Below are 16,623 nucleotides of genomic sequence, written 5' to 3'. Positions count from 1 at the left end.
GTGTACAGGGCCCTCCATACCAAGGTCTAGTCGGACCCCCTGCTGTGTAAACTTCCAACTGTCTCCGACCAACAGTATTTATTGAAGGTGATCTGTATTGCACTAACCCATCGGTATTACCTGTTGTAATAAATAAAGCCACTCGTGTGAAAAACTCAGTTCCAAACAATACAGTTTATTACACAAAAAGTAATGACTCTCAGTGTGAAGTGAGGCCACCGTGACAACAGTCTCATTGTGGGTGAAGGGCTCTAACGGATGTCTCTGGAAATTTCTAGCAAAAGGTCTGACGAGGACCACATTCTGCAATGCGGTCGACGCGGCTGAAGTCATTGCAAGGGGAGGCGATAAACAAGCGAAATAAATTTCCAAACTACTTCTAGTGAAGAACATTGTGACTTTTCCAATTGCTAAGGGGCATATTTAAATGTAAATATAATAAGTAAAGAGCAGTGTGTCTTGTAAGACTAAAGAAATTGCAGAGGATGTTAATTTTTTGAGTTATCATGTTAAGAAAACATGATGGAATCAGACAGATAATTGAAAGATTACTAATTGTCACGGTGTCTTCATCCCCAATGGTCTAAGAGGACATTAATGGACAAATATTTTGTTTTATATTTTGTTCTAGATAAATATTTTTACAAAATGTGCTTTCAAAGTCCCCACTGGAGTCCCAGCTTGAGTCGTGCCCGAGAGCTGGCGGCCGGGCGCAGGGCTCCGGGCTGCGGACAGGCCGACGGGCCGGGGGGCCGCTCGCTTCCCAGGGGTCAGTGTCCAGTCCCGTCACTTGATCTCCACGGCAGGGCTGTTCTGTAGACTTTCCTGCGTGGGACACGTCACCAGGGAGTCCGGTCTGGTCAGCTTTAGCCTCCTGCCAGTTTTTCCGCAAAACACGCTCTCAAATTCCTAAAGCCCAGAAAAGACCGTTAGTGCACCAACCAGACAGGAGACCGCCTCCTCCAGCACAGAGGTCGAGAGCAAGAGCTGGGCTGCTGAGAGACAGCCAGGCCGGGTGCCACCCACAAACCTACACACCTCTCGTAAGGGTGTGTGATAGAAACGGATTCAAACATTTTCCTGACCACTGACGCATATTTAGTTTTCCAACAGCTTCTCGAAATCCCAGCCAGACTGTTTGCCGTTTACATTAAAAAGCAGACACATTTGTCCTTTTATTGTGGTCAAATACAGAGAGCACGACCGCCACAATTTCCAGAAGTCCCCGTCACTCCAAACTGACACTCGTCCCGTTGACACCCACTCCCAGGCCCAGCCCCCCAGCTACTGTCTCTGCGCCTGACTCCAGGGACCGCCTGTAAGTGAACCGCAGTCCGTCCTGTGGTTGCCTTGTCGCTTATCACGACGCCCCCAGGTCTGCCTGTGGCCGCAGTGGTCAGGACTCCCCTCTTCGTGCTGTGTGGACAAAGCACCCAGTGTTTGTCCGTCCACCTTCTGCCTGTGGCGAGTGATGCTGTCGTGAACCCTCACAGGGACCCATCTGGACTCCTGTTTCCAGCCTTCGGGGCCGATGCCCGGAAGCGGACCAGCTGGGTCTGATGTGGTTCCACGTTAACCTTCGGAGGGACCACCAGACTGTCCCGCGTGGCTGCACCGAGTCCCAGCCCGACCAGCACTCCCAAGGGCTCCGGCTTCTCCGCATCCTCGCCAGCTCGTTTGTTTCCGCAGCCACAGCTCACGGGAGAGGCGGGCTCCTCGAAGGTGCGTCTCTGATGGGCAGGGACGCTGAGGGTCGTTCCACGTGTTCACTGGCCGTTCTGCGACCTCTCTGGAGAAGTCTCTTCAGGTCCTTCGAATCAGGTTGGTCTCTCGTTGCTGCGGCAGCGGGGCCTCGGTCCACGTGCCCGGGGAGGAGAGTGGCGGCACTGATCCTGGTCGTCGAGGGGTGGGCGCCGCACCGACCACATCCTCAGCGGCATCGCCAAGGCCCTGCCGTTTGCAGCTTCGCTCAGAGCCACACCTGCGTATGAAAGTGCTCTGACTCTCTTCCCAAACTCTGTACGGTTTCAGGGCTTCGGTGCAACTTAAGACGAACCACATTTGATGATCCCTATGTTCTGACACCCACGCCCCAGTATCAAATATCTGCCTATATTTGAGAGGGCAGAATTTATAAATTTACCTTTTATCTATTTTTAATCAATTTCAGAGAGAGAAAGGAATGGGGGGAGGGGCACCGATTTGTTTGTTGTTCCTCTTATTTACGCATTCGTTGGTTGACCACGGATCAAACCCAAAACCCTGGTGCACCGGTATGATGCTCCGGCCAGGGCTGGAATTCACCCTTTAAAAGGACCAAGCAGAGCCCTGAGTGGTCTGACTCAGTGGTGAGTGTTGTCCTGTGCACCAAGAGGTCGCCAGTTCAGTTCCCAGTCAGGGCAGGTACCTGGGTTTCGGGTTTGATCCTCAGGTTGGGGTACTTTCGGGAGGAAGCCCATCATAAAAAAACATATTTAAAAGAAAAAACTAGAAGTCAGAAACAAAACAGCCATTTCTCCGGTGGAAGAAAGTCTGCAGAGAGATTTTCTAGGCCAGCCCCAGGCACCATCTTTATCCCAGTGCTTTGCCAGGAGGGCTGAACTACATACAGCTCCATCGGGACTCTCCGGGTCCCCTGGGGAGTGGGGGTGACTGAGCCAGAGAGACGGGGACCTCCCTACCCCAGCGGAGCTGCAGGTCCGGGGCCACGGCCACTCTACTCTCTCAATGAGCGTGTTTTCAACCAAACATAAGTGGAAAGGCCGAGTTTCAAGGATTTTTCACAATTTATCAGAACACCCTGACACGACTCCTGGCCCAAGCTGATGCTCACACCGGGTTGTAAACATCAGAAGGCCAACGACAAACACTGTGGAAAGAGGTGGTCCCCATTACATGTCAGGAAAGGACACTGGGAAGTGACGAGGAGGAGCCAGTGTTCGTACAGAGACAAAGGGTGAAAGACACAGGCCCTGGCCGTGTGGCTCAGTGGTAGGGCTTTCGGATCGAAGAGTCCTGGGTTCGATTCCTGGCCCGGTAGGGGTCGTGTAAGAGGCAACCAATTGATGTCTTTCTCACTTCGATGTTTCCCTGTCTCTCTCCCACTTCCTCCTTCCCACTGTATCTGGGGGAAAAAAAAATCAATGGCAAAAGTATCCTCAGGGGAAGATTTAGAAAAAGTTAAAAAGAAAGACACAAGAGTCTTCTAACTGACATAACAGCCACAGGTGTACACAGTAGACAGAACGGGGACTCACGGACCCAGCAGAGCTCTGAACTGTGTGCTGCAGACACAAAGAGAACTCGGGAAGGCAAGTCCGACCCCATCGGGAGACGTCACATGGGACAAAAATCACGAGTCACAATCTTGACCTAACACACGTGGCCTCCACCAAACAGAGGGGCATGCTCTTCCCACATGCATGTGAGCTGGGAAGCTGACCCCAGCCCTGGCTGGTCTGCTCAGTGGTTACAGCCTCAGCCCATGGACCAATGAGTCGCGGGTTCGATTCCGGTCAGGGCATATACCTCGGTTGCAGTTCGTCCCTGGCTGTGGTCGGGCTGTGTGGGAGGCAACCAGTCGACGTGGTTCTATCACATCGATGTTTCTCTCTGTCTCTCTCTCCCCCTCCCACTCTACCTGATGATAAATGGGAAAATATCCTCGGGTGAGGAATAAAAAAACAAACAAAAAAAACTGACTTCCTGAGCAGTCGTAATAAGTCTCGATAAACTTTCAAACACAGACCATCTCCATGGCGCGCGTGGCAGCCGACGGAAGAAGCAGAGAGGAGCCCCACAGTGGCGGATGAAAGCCCCTTCCAGGATTTGTGCAGAGGCACAGCGAAGAAATCAGAGATATTTGGGGACGGGAAGCGTCACACCCCAAGCTGGGGGCGTCTCCACAGGGCATGGGGACAGCAACCTGCTTCGGACCCGCTGACGGGACAGGAAGGCCGGCAGCTAGAGACACCAGGAACTAAACTTAGAAGAAAGAAGGGGAAGGTTTAAAAATAATGAACCTAAAAGCAAATTACGATAGAAAACACACTCTTACTGACTCCCCTGTTCCCAGTCTGAGAGGCCAGAAGCAACCGGGCGCCGGTCCTGAGACCCAGGCGGAGCCAGGCCAGCACTCGGGACCAGGGACCAAGGAGCGTGGGGGTGACGAGAGAACAAGGGAGGAACGAACTCATCAGGACAAAGCTGCAGAGTGCCCGCCGAGGGGGTCTCCCCACATCGGGCCCACCCACCAAGCCAGGTGACACCCTCTGCCCCTGCAGGTGGGGTCTTACCGGAGGGGTGAGGGGAGGGTCATGTGCACCCACTGAACACGGGGGTACGGGTGGCCCCTGTGCACCTACAGTGAGATCCCCGGCCGCTTAGCTCCTGGGCTGGACAAACAGGGGTGCCAGCACAGAAGGAGGGAGGGGAGGCACCCCAAGAGGAGCAGGAACACCAGGGAGAGTGGTGCCCTGGGGGCTGGAGAGGAGGTCAAGGTCAGGTCAGCAGTCACCTTGGACCCATCACTGGCTAAACAAGGGCCAGGCAGTCCTGGGCTGTTGGAGACGGGACAGCGATGCCTCAAGCAGGGCGGCTGGGTGGGGGGGGGCAGGGGCCGTTCTGCAGGACAAGCGGCAGCACCTTCGCACCTGAAGACCAGGCAGCTGCTGGAGGGAGGGGCATCTGACAGCCGTCCATCCCTGACTTCAGGTGGCACCAGAGAGGACACAGTGGAGGGGCAGGGACAAACAACAGCCTGGGGACCTCAGTGCCCCTGGACTGGATCCTGAGTGGGAACACCCCCGGGACAACAGGCAAAGTGTGAATGTTGCCCCTGAACAACCAGTGACTGTCGGTGCTGAGTGCCCTGCCTGTGACCGCTGCGCCCCAGCTGAACACACAGCGTCAGGTGCGATGCTCAAGAGCTCAGCGGCACAGACGCTGCGCAGGACGGAGCAAGTGGGCACACCCGGGAGGACACAGCAGGGGCAGCGTCCGGGAGAGGGCACCAGGGCCAGCTCCACCGCCCGCCATGCTTCTCCCTGTCCACCCAGCGGCTCCAGCCAGGACCCCGAACGGCCCCTGATCTCCAGCACAGCCTCTGGCTCCCACCTCAGTGCCCAGCAGCCTCGGGGAGTGGCTCTGCGGCCCCCTGACCAGTGCTCCCCTTCACTCTGCCCAACCCCTCCTTCCAAGTCCAGGCTCCTCACACAGCAAAGTGCCCATCAGACCGCGCCACCTGGCCCGACCCTTCCAGGCTCCGGTCACCAAGCCTCAGACACCTGCTGCGGCAGGGCCCACACGGCAGCGTCCCCTCCTCAAGACACTCGGGACAGCCACCCACAGGCCAGGGGGTCTCCGTCTTACTCCAAGTGTGACTGAGCAGAAGCGTGGTCAGAGCAGGAGAGGTCTGTGGATACAACGTGCACTAAAATGACAGGAAATCATGGACTCTCATGCTTCGCATTCTGAGAACAAACATCCATGAAGGAAGAGAAGAAGGAAGAAAGAAGGGGAAGGTTGAAAAATAATGAACCTAAAAGCAAATTACGATAGAAAACACACTCTTACTGACTCCCCTGTTCCCAGTCTGAGAGGCCAGAAGCAACCAGGAGCCGGTCCTGAGACCCACGCGGAGCCAGCATTTATTCGGCTGTTACTTCCGAACCCCAAACTGCCAGCTGACTCGATTCAGCCCATTCTCGACGGGCCCTACGACCCAAGGCGAAAACAACCCGCAAGTTCAGGCGATCGGATCAGAGACATCAGGGCACAGCAGCTGCAGAACAGCATGGCCACGGGTCACTGACCCACTTCACCTTAGTGTGCGTATCAGACGAGGTTTTGTTGTAACGCCCGCATTGCACTTGAATGAATTCTATCAATAATTTTCTAACACGTACAGAGTCAAACATTAAATCACTTAAAAACTGTAAAAGCTTTATTTTGTCCGTGTGACCCAGCAGCCTGCATCTGCAAACAGTGGTCAAGAGCAGCTGCGCACAGCCAACCAGAAACGGCCCCGCTAGAGGACCGACAGAGTCAGACGTGCAGTTCCGAGGACAGAGAAAGCCAAGAAGGCGAGGAAGCAGGAGCTCCCGGGACAGACAAGGGGAGAGCGACTCAGCCGGCGCCGAGCCTCACCCGAGGACATGTTTCTAGCCTCACCTGAGAACACTTTTTTGCATTTTTATCTCCAGACAGGGCGGGAGGGAGAAAGAGGGGGGGGGGAGAGAGAGAGAGTCATCAATGTGAGAGACACATCGAGTGGTTGCCACCCACACGACCCAACCAGGGCCGGGGACAAACTGCAACCGAGGTACATGCCCTTAGCGGGAACTGAACCTGGGACTCTCTGGTCTGTGGGCCAAGGCTCTAACCGCTGAGCCAAACCGGCCAGGGCTGAAGATATGTTTTCATTGACTTTTTTTTTTAGCGAGACGAAGAAGGAGAGAGAGAGAACAACTGGCTGCCTCTGGTACGTGCCCCAACAGAGATCAAACCTGCAACCTTTTGGTGCAAGGGACGACGCTCCATCCACTGAGCTACCCGGCCAGGGCAAGAGGTTCCACATTTCTCGTGCCAACCTCAGCTCAGCTCTCCCATCAGACTCCTGCTGCAGCCCCACAACAGCTTGGGCGGGAGCTTGGGCTCACTTCACTGAAGCCTCATCACCAGCCACCCTGACCACCAGCTCTGCAGCTGGCCCCTGAGCAGAGGCCCCCGAGCAGAGCCCCCCAAGCTGAGGCCCCTGAGCAGAGGCCCCCGAGCAGAGCCTCCCAAGCTGAGGCCCCTGAGCAGAGGGCCCCGAGCAGAGCCCCCCGAGCTGAGGCCCCTGAGCAGAGGGCCCCTGAGCAGAGGGCCCCTGAGCAGAGGCCCCCGAGCAGAGCCCCCAGAGCTGAGGCCCCTGAGCAGAGCCCTCCAAGTAGAGCCCCCCGAGCTGAGGCTCCAGCGGAGCACAGAAGACACAGCTGCCACCTCCATCTGTCCTCTGAACTGAGCACGGGTGGACAAGAGCCACACAAGCACTTGGTCCCGCAGGAGCCAAGCTCACACCTCACTGGGAGCCCCAGGCGGTCGAGACCTCTGCCTTCCGAGGGCACCGAAGTCCAGACCACTTTATCTCTCTGTTACCGGTCCTTCTCACATCAGCCCTCCCGGTTTCCTGAGGGAGAACCCCCGCCTTCCTGCCTCTGGCAGCCCCGCCCTGCCCCGCCCCGCCGGTACAGCAGGCGCCCAGTGCACTGGCTGGTGCCATGAGTCCCTTCCATCCGCCAGGCTGGCGCGGCCTTGGCTGGAGCCAGCACCCACTCACATCGCCAGAGCAGACTATTCACGCGGACTCCTTGTGACAGCAGATTCCGGGGAAAAGGACACGAGAACAGAGAAGCTGGCCCGACACTCACCTTCTTCAGGGCGTCTCCGTGGCGCTCCTGGATGTACTTCAGGAAGGCGGTGGTCCACTGCAGGGTCGTGGCCTTGTCCGTCTCAGCGTTGCAGAACGGGACCAAGAGATTCAGCTCGTCACAGCAGATGCGGATTCTGCGCCTAGACAAACCCGAGTGACACATGGAGAACCCGAAGGCACACGGGGCAGAGAGCGTGTGTCACCCAAGGGGCAGAGCCCAGGGCCTGGTGCCGAGGTGGGCAGAGCCCTCCGTCCACCCAGGACCCAGTGGCCACCACTGCCCTTGGCCAGGCTGCTTCCATAAAGGCTGCCCTGCCTTGGGTAGGGTGCCCCCCAGGCAGCCCCATGTTTACTTCTCAGGGGCCAGGTTCAAGTGTGGGACCCAGGACGGAGCCAACCCCTGAAGCTGAAGCCAAGTGTCCCTGGTGTTTCTGGGCAGGTCATTCTCACTCAGGTTAGTAACCTGCCCTCCGCCTGCCAGGACAGGACCCCAGCTTTGCTTCTCCAAGGGGCCTGCTTCACAAGGCCCAGACACCAGCCTGTTAACATCTGGGAACCTGGGCTTCTTAGAGCACATCTAAGTCACAGCGGGGGCCACGATCAGATCACGTGTGACTTGTGCGCACACGAGCCGAGCTGTGCAGAACTGAGCACCGCATACAAAGGCCTCGTTCCTGTCTCCTGGGCGCAGGGCTTCCGCGGACCTGGGAAACGCACGGCGCTTAGGCGGTGGCACCGCACACCCGCTCTGTCCCAGGCCACCGTGTGGGAGGCTGAGTCCTAGCACAGAAGAAACTCGAGGAAGATGGGCAGGGCGGCAAGTGGTTAAGCTAGGCGATGGGGGAGCCAGAAGGGGCTTTACTGTGAGCATGTGAGGTTTCCACACGGCAGGGGGTCAGTGAAGGTCAGTGAACAAATGTCCACAGAAAGAATGACAGAATGACGAAAAACCTTTGTCACCAGTGAGCTCAGTGAGCTGTGTGCCCCCCACTGCGTGGTACCGAGCTGGCTTCACTCTCTCTCGAGGTACCTGCCTCAGCTCAACCCCGGGCTTCAGAGCTGAGCGCCCGTCTTAGTCCGGGCTCTGTCCTTCCGGAGCCTGCAACAGACACTGGCTCACGTTCTCAGTAAACAACCGGGCGAGGAAACATCATGTACAAACCCAGCTGCAGCAGAGAAACACTACCACCCTCGAGTCCGCACAGAACAGTGCAGACAAAATGACTTAAATAAAAGGGGTTTGAAGATAAGAGTGGAAGGAAGGGAGGGAAGGAGAGAGAAACATCGATTTGAGAGAGTAGGGGACTGAACCTGCAACCTAGGTATTGCTCTTGACCGGAATCGAACCTGAGACCCGTGGGTGATCGGGCCAAGTGGCCAGGGCTTAAATAACAGGTTTAACTTCCTCCTTCCCCAACATTCTTAGAAGACGCAGGACAAACTGGTGACAGCGGCGGCAGGGGAGCTGGTCAGCAGGCAGACCCACCCTTCAGGAGGGAAAGTCTGCCCAGGCTGGCCCTGCTGGCACCTGGGAACTTAGATTTCGGGGGGTGGGTGTCCCGCCGCTGTTGGTTGAGAGGGGCTCCCTGTGCCTAAGCGATTTGTACAGTGTGGCTCGCGTGGAACAGGAGCTTTCCTTCTGGCCTGCGGTCTGGCGGGGCGGGGACACCACAGGAGGCCCCGAGTCTGCCAGCAGTACTTCACGAGTGAGTCCCGGAGCTAGCTCGAGGCTTCGGAGTGAAATGCTCCTGGCCCTTGGGAGCCCCGGCTGGTCCCCTGCCTTCTCCCCTCGAGCCTTTGCAAAGTTTTCCATGTCTTTTCTCCGTGATAAATCAAAGCCATGAGCCTCCTAATCGATCAGGAGGCTCTGGGGGTTGGAGACCCTGATGCACCCAGCAAAGAGAGGTCCACATTCACTTGCGGCACTTTGCCCCCCTCTGGGCTCATACACGTTCCTCTTGGTTACACAGGTGCCCATGGCCACTACGTGTGTCTAAGGTAAGTGTCCTCAGACGCCCCGCACCGCCCATTACCTTCTGTCCCTCTCCATGCGGTTGTGCCTCTCCCTGCGCTGTGACCTTCCACCCGGGGCGCTCTGGGCCTGCTCCCCGAGGTGGGACTGCGATGACTCTGCAGGCTGCCAGGAGCCCTGGGCAGCGGGGGCCCCTTCGCCTGTGTTCTGAATCTCTCCGAGGGCTCTCCGCTCCACACTCGTGTCCAACTGACGGATCCTGCTCCGATTCCTCTTATTTATGGCTTGTTTGCACAGCGCTTCTTCTTTGCAAAAGAAAAAAAAAAGGATACTTTAACTTTTAATCCTCCTGAACTTACCTCCATTAACGCTGAACACACTTCTGGCGTCTCCAATCTAAGACACCAACACTAAGGTGCAAGGTGCAGAGACCTGCAGGCCCGCGCGAGCAGCCAGCCGAGCTCCCAGGTCCAAGCACCGAATCGGGCACACGTCTACAACTACACTGCAACACGCCGTATCACCACGGCCTTGACTGAGCCCTCCTTGTTAGTCAGCATCGTTAACTGTCCTCTCTGAAGAGGAAAATGAAGAAGTTATTTGATTTTTCTCATATTCAGAGTGAGTAAAAAGCTGTAATCATTCTAATTGACAACCTGCAATTCTGACACAAGCACAGACGCTGAGTGGCTTAGGATCCACACCCTCACCTACAAGTGCTTATCCCCACGGGAGGACCCGCCACATCGCAGCCACAGGAGCACGCCACGTTCCCAGCAGACAGTACCCCAAAGCCACACAAGCCACATTCAAGAATCATGCAGCACACTGCTGAATGCTAACGACTTTTCGAGGGGGTGGAGGGAATTCACAGGCATTGGTGACACTTTATTCCTTAAGCTGAATGGTCAGTCCAGGGACTATCTGAATGTTAACCTTCATACCTGACAAATGTTAACATACACTTTTACAGGAAATGTCCTAAAAACAAGGAAAAGCTGAATCGTTGCCATGAGAGAAAGCAGCAGCCCTCCAGCCGTCCTGCCCGTCCGCTCTCGGAAAGCTTAGTGTAAGCGTGTTAGTTGGTGGGTAACCTGAGGGACCATTTGTTCCAGGGAGAACGGGATCGAGAGCTCGTCGAGGTGAGCAGGGTTTGCTCTCAGCAGGGTCTTTGTTTCTGAAACTTTCCGAATCGCCTCAGAACCCCTGGCTGCCCACTCAGGCCTCTGCCCGTCAGCACACTGTCTCCCAGAGCTTCTAGCAGATTCCAGCCCCTGCCTTACTCACGAGGTACAAAATAAGGGAGAAAAACCCCAAAACCTATGTGCTTTGGTGATGTAAAGGTAACTGAAAGTTTATGTAAGTCCATCATTTGCGTTAGGGTGTTTACTACTAAGAAAAGGCAGCCCCAAACTCAGTGTCTCCAGACCCAGCCAAGGATGATGTTTGTGATTGAGGTGAATACTCAAAGTGAGGTGACGGGGGTGGGGGGGCCTGAGAGACAGACACTTCCGAGACCCTTCATGTTCACAAATCACCTCCCCCTCCCCACCGCACAAGGCCCAAGGACAGGATGGCAAAGGTGGGGGAGAAGTACCTGCTCCCTTCCACCTGGTGGCTTACCTCCCACTTTAATCCAAACCTGCTCGGGCAAAGCTTTGTTTCTACCACCTAAAGTCTGCTTCGTGGATTCAATTTCTTGTTGATAACAGAAAGAAAAGGCTCTGGGCAACCCGATATCCTGATGTTTGGCAGCCTCCAGTATAGCACAGGAGTTACTAGAACTCTGGAAAAGATGAAGCAACGGGACCTGCTCAGTGGTCTACTTCTCTTGCCTGCACAAATTACATGCAGAAGAGAAGGGACGTCAGAGCTATTCATACGCAACACTAAGAGCTTCAGTGCACAGAGGGCTTTTAAAAACTCCCACACTGTGCAGATGCTCTGGACTTTACGTTTTTAAATTTGTCTTATTTTTGGAGAGAGAGAGAAACACCCATCGGCCACCTCCCGCACACGCCGACCGGGGACCCACTGCCACCTGGCCACATGCCGACCAGGAATTGAACCCGCCACCTTTCGGTGTGCAGGGCAATGCTCCAACCAACCCAGACACAAAGGCTCTCCATTTTAAGAGGTTAATACGCTCAAAGGAAGAAAAATGCCCCTGGGACCTCGGTAAGGCGCTTCCCTCGAGCCCCTGTCCGCACCTGCGCCTGGGACAGGTTGGCGCCTCCCGCAGAGGAGCAGGCGTTGGAGGTAAACAGGGGGTAGGTGAGCTGCAGAGTAGTGGCCGCGGCGGCCGTCTTATTTTTCACTAACGTCGTGCATTTGTTCTGTTGCTGGTGAAGAGGAACGTTCATTAACTCGGATGGATGTCGAATCAGGGTCACCAAACTGCCGAGACAAAAGAAAGCCCAGGAACACTGAAGAGGCGGCCGGGCGGCTCCCCGAGGCGCCGCCCCCGGTTCCCGTGCACTCTGCCTGTCCCGGAGAGGGGCTCCAACGTGCCGGGAGGATCGCCCCCAGCACGGACATCTCTAAAGCAAGGGCCGCAGGTGTCGCGCTCCCACCTGCTTCCTCGGGGGGAGAGGGGCTGCCGGATGCCTCGCTCCCGTCACGCCCTTGAGGGCCGCCCCTCCCGAGAGCCACCCTCCGGCATCACGACTGTGCAGCCGGCGGGGACACGACAGGGTGGGGCGGAGGCCGCGCCGCGGGGGTCCCCCAGGCCGCCGGCCGCCCGCTGCCGGGGTCGCTGCGTCCACCCTGCACGCCGCCCCGCCCGCGCCCGGCCCCGCCCGGCCCGCCGCCCGGCACCCACTTGTTGAGCGCCACGCCGGGCTCGGGGGGCTCGGCGCCGCGCGGGGCGGGCGGCGGCTCGGCGGGGATGCTGTTGAAGCGGTCCTCCAGGCGGACGCGCACCGCCGACTTGGCCCGCGCCTCGGACGCGCCCTCGGCGGCCGCCGCGTTCTCCTTGCCGGCGGCGTCGGGCGCCTTGGGCCGCGCCGCGCCCGGGCCCGGGGCGTCGGCGCCCGGCGTCTTCTCGGCGGCGGCGGCGGCGGCGGGGGGCGCGCCCGCCTCGCTCAGCAGCATCATGCGCAGCTCCTGGAAGTCGATGTGGCCCAGGCACGGGTTGGCGCCCGCGAAGCCGCCGTCGGCCAGCGCGGGCGGGCACAGCAGCGGGTACACGGGCGCCGCGCCGCCGCCCGCCGCCGCCGCGCCCCCCGCCGCCGCCGCGCCGCCCGCCGCCAGGAAGGCCGAGTTGAGGCGCGTCTCGAGCTCGCCCTCGGCCGCCGCCTCCATGTGCGAGTAGAGGATGTGCTGCAGCTGCGTGTACTCGACCTCCGTCATCTCCACCAGGCTCAGGTCGGTGGTCGTGAAGCTCAGCCCCGCCTCGCCCAGCGCCGCGTCCGCGCCCTCGGGGCCCGCCGGCCCGCCCGCCTGCGCCTGCGGCGGCTCCCGCGGCCCGGGGCCCGACATGCCGGCGCCAACGGCGGGGGGCGCGCGGCGGGCGGGCCGGCGACCGACGCGCTCAGGCGGACAGCCCGCCGGAAACCGCCGGCCCAGCGCGCCTGCGCGGCCCCGCCCCCAACGGCAGCCCCTCCCCCTGGCGCGCCCCCGGCCGCGGGCCCCGCCCTCCAACCGCCCGCCGCCCCGCCCCTCGCCCGCGGCGGCTGGCCCGGGCTGCGCGCGCACGCGGGGTGGGGCCGGAGTCCGCCCCCGGCGAAGATCAGCCCCGAGCAGGGTCCGCAGGCCCGGGTTGCGCGCGCACGCGGGGTGGGGCCGGAGTCCGCTCCCGGCGAAGATCAGCCCCGAGCCGGGTCCGCAGGCCCGGGCTGCGCGCGCACGCGGGGGTGGGGCCAGAGTCTGTCCTGGGCCAGGGTCCGCAGGCCGGAAGTCACCCGAGCCGGGCGCGTAGCCGGGCACACGCCACCCCATTCCCGGAGCCACGGGGTGCCGAGCGGTTTCCCCTCCTCAGCTTGCGGGACGATCACGACGTCTGCGTGCGCCCCGCAGCGGACAGGTGGACCGGTGCCCCAAGCACAGGTGTGACCAGCCGGCCGTGTACCCGGAATTTGCCAGCGGGGACTCATGCACCCCGCGAATACTGCCCAGGGAACGGTGAACAGCTCTACTGAGAAAATGCACGGGCCTGGCTTCTGAGCCCGCAACGCGCGGCCCCCTGGGTCGGCTCAGCCCCCCTCGCCACCCCACCCGGACGACGACTCATCTCTCTGTCCCTGAGGGTTTGTCTGTTCCCGCATCGCATACGGATGAATCACCTCGCACAGCCTCCTGCCCTTGAACAGTTACTCTTCAGGCTCCGCTGTACCCGCACCCGTCTCTCACCTGTGCCCCTCTCACCTGTGCCCGCCTCTCACCTGTGCCCGCCTCTCACCTGTGCCCGTCTCTCACCTGTGCCCGTCTCACACCTGTGCCCCTCTCACCTGTGCCCGGCTCTCACCTGTGCCCGTCTCTCACCTGTGCCCGTCTCTCACCTGTGCCCGTCTCTCACCTGTGCCCCTCTCACCTGTGCCCCTCTCACCTGTGCCCGTCTCTCACCTGTGCCCGTCTCTCACCTGTGCCCGTCTCTCACCTGTGCCCCGTCTCTCACCTGTGCCCCGTCTCTCACCTGTGCCCGTCTCTCACCTGTGCCCCTCTCACCTGTGCCCCTCTCACCTGTGCCCGTCTCTCACCTGTGCCCGTCTCTCACCTGTGCCCGTCTCTCACCTGTGCCCCGTCTCTCACCTGTGCCCGTCTCTCACCTGTGCCCCTCTCACCTGTGCCCGTCTCTCACCTGTGCCCGTCTCTCACCTGTGCCCCTCTCACCTGTGCCCGTCTCTCACCTGTGCCCGTCTCTCACCTGTGCCCGTCTCTCACCTGTGCCCCTCTCACCTGTGCCCCTCTCACCTGTGCCCGTCTCTCACCTGTGCCCGTCTCTCACCTGTGCCCCTCTCACCTGTGCCCCGCCTCTCACCTGTGCCCGTCTCTCACCTCTGCCCGTCTCACACCTGTGCCCCTCTCACCTGTGCCCGTCTCTCACCTGTGCCCGTCTCTCACCTGTGCCCCTCTCACCTGTGCCCGTCTCTCACCTGTGCCCGTCTCTCACCTGTGCCCCTCTCACCTGTGCCCCTCTCACCTGTGCCCGTCTCTGACCTGTGCCCCTCTCACCTGTGCCCCTCTCACCGGGGTGCCGTCCTCTGCAGAGGAGCAGCGGGCTGCCGCTCAGGGTTCTGCCACAGCCGACACGCGTGTGCAGGCTCCTTTCCTTTCCTGTCTCTCTCTTTGCACAAATACAGGCCCCTTCTATGTCTGTGACTTTGTGACTTGGTTTTGGTTTTTACTCCACGCTCCCTTTGTCCCCAGTAAGGACGTGGTAGACCTCTCGATAAAATAGATCACAACACTGATTAACCGTTCAGAAAAAAAAACTAAACTCAGAACACTTTTTCACACCCAACACATACATTTCAGTTGGTTGAAATGCCTAATTTAAAGAGCCAGGTTATAAAACCACTAAAGGTATACAGCGGCACGGATGAAGTCTTTGAGAAGACGAAGCATGGCACTAACGTGGACCACGATGTACACAGAACGGCCCCGGGATCTTGTTGAAATGCATATTCTAAGCCACCCTCCTAAGGAGCCCTCCCCTCTCCCCAGATGCTGACCAGGACACCACTTAGAATAGAAAGATCAGGCTACAGTGACGTTGACCTTGTTCAAAGAGACAGTGAAATCAAGATGGAATCCAGTGTGACTTCTCTGAAGCAAAGACCCTGAGCACCCGATGTCTTGTTTCTTGTTCCGGGCAGAGCCCTCACAGATGGCAGATTTGAGCGCTCCTTTAGACACGAGAAGAGAGGATGGTCTGGCGTTACTGGGCTGCTCTATCAATGACGCGTGAAGAGAATACCCAACAGGCTTCCCAGCCTCCAAACTCTGCTCTGGGCGGTTTCTGCAGGAACCCTCCCTGAGGAGGGAAGCGAGCCCAGGTGAGCGGGTAGGGGGGTGACAGGCACCCCACCATGCAGCTCCTTTGCACAAATAGCAGGCCCGGGCCCCAGGTGTGCAAGAAAAAGAAGGTCAGCAGCTTCCATGGACCAAGGCCAAATGGGAGAGGGACCCTGAGGGAAGGAAGCGGCTTTCTGGGACAAGGGTGGACTGCCCAGGTCCATTACCCGTGGGAGGACCCGCGGCACAGCCAAGTCACTTTGGGGGCTCTGGACCACCCAGTTAACACCCTCATGCGAACTGCACGTGGTGAAGGTGAGTGCTGAATGTGAAACTGTCCCTCAGATACACGCTTTCTGTGGAAACAGCATGATCCCAGATCAGGACCAGACACAGATATTACAGGAAACTACGGAGCCACAGCCCCCAGGAACAAGTCTGCAAACTTTTTTTTTCTTTATGATTTTAGAGAGCGAAGAAGGGAGAGAGAGAGAGAGAAACATCGATGAGAGAGAACATCGATTGGCCGCCTCCTGCATGCCCCACACTGGGTACCCAGCCCAAAACCTGGGTGTGTGCCCTGACTGGGAATTGAACCAGCGACCTCGGTGCATGGGTTGATGCTCAACCACTGGGCCACACCAGCCAGGCTAAGCTTTTTTTTTTAAATCCTCACCTGAGGATATGTTTTTATTGATTTTTTTAGAGAGAGAGGAAAGGAGAGAGAAATGCTGATGTGAGAGAGAAACATTCATTGGCTGCCTCCTGCATATACCCCAATGGGGATCGAACCCACAACCTAGGAATGTGCCCTGATGGGAATTGAACCCACAACCTTTTGGTGTATGGGATGACACTCCAATCAACTGAGTCACCCCACCAGGGCAAGCATGCAAAACTTTCAACAAAATCTTAGCCAACGACACCCAACAAGATGAACAAGAAGGAATGACACGGCGTGTCTGTGTGGCGTTTGTAATGCAAGCTTTGTGTACAATTCAGAGCCAACCAATGAAAATTACAGACCGAAAGAATAGACATACAATTACCTCAAAAACGAAAAAAAAAAAAACCCCAAACTGTGTGTGATCAATCCAGCCTCCATTCCTGATGGAAACCAAGGGCACACGGGAAATACGACCACACCTCATGTCATACCCAGTGGTGAAGATCAAACACCTCCCCCACACACAGTATATGCGCTAAGTTAGCAACCACTATACGGTGCCAGCTGCCCATGGCCACGCGTCTGCTCAGCATTGTACAGCGGGTCCACTCAGTGCAG

The 16,623-nt window shown here is 58.2% G+C and overlaps 1 protein-coding gene across 2 annotated transcripts; it reads right to left on the bottom strand.

Moving 5' to 3' along the window:
* Positions 1-155: 155 nt before the first annotated feature.
* TCFL5 (transcription factor like 5) lies at positions 156-12,863 on the bottom strand. Of its 2 annotated transcripts, none has more exons than XM_036245562.1 (6): positions 12,205-12,863; positions 11,594-11,780; positions 11,007-11,169; positions 9,445-9,688; positions 7,410-7,551; positions 156-909 (listed from the first exon to the last, which is right to left on the bottom strand). In XM_036245562.1, exons 1-6 carry the CDS (start codon positions 12,861-12,863, stop codon positions 787-789), a joined length of 1,518 nt encoding a protein of 505 aa, XP_036101455.1. In that variant the 3' UTR covers positions 156-786. The 2 variants fall into 2 exon arrangements, with proteins under 2 accessions (XP_036101455.1, XP_036101456.1); XM_036245563.1 differs by having other exon boundaries at positions 9,445-9,685.
* Between the last annotated feature and the right edge of the window lie 3,760 nt (positions 12,864-16,623).

This window comes from Molossus molossus, unplaced genomic scaffold (assembly GCF_014108415.1).
Source record: "Molossus molossus isolate mMolMol1 unplaced genomic scaffold, mMolMol1.p scaffold_m16_p_6, whole genome shotgun sequence".
NCBI lineage: Eukaryota > Metazoa > Chordata > Mammalia > Chiroptera > Molossidae > Molossus > Molossus molossus.
Note: the sequence above shows the minus strand (reverse complement) of the source record. Positions and strands in the feature narration are given on the sequence as shown.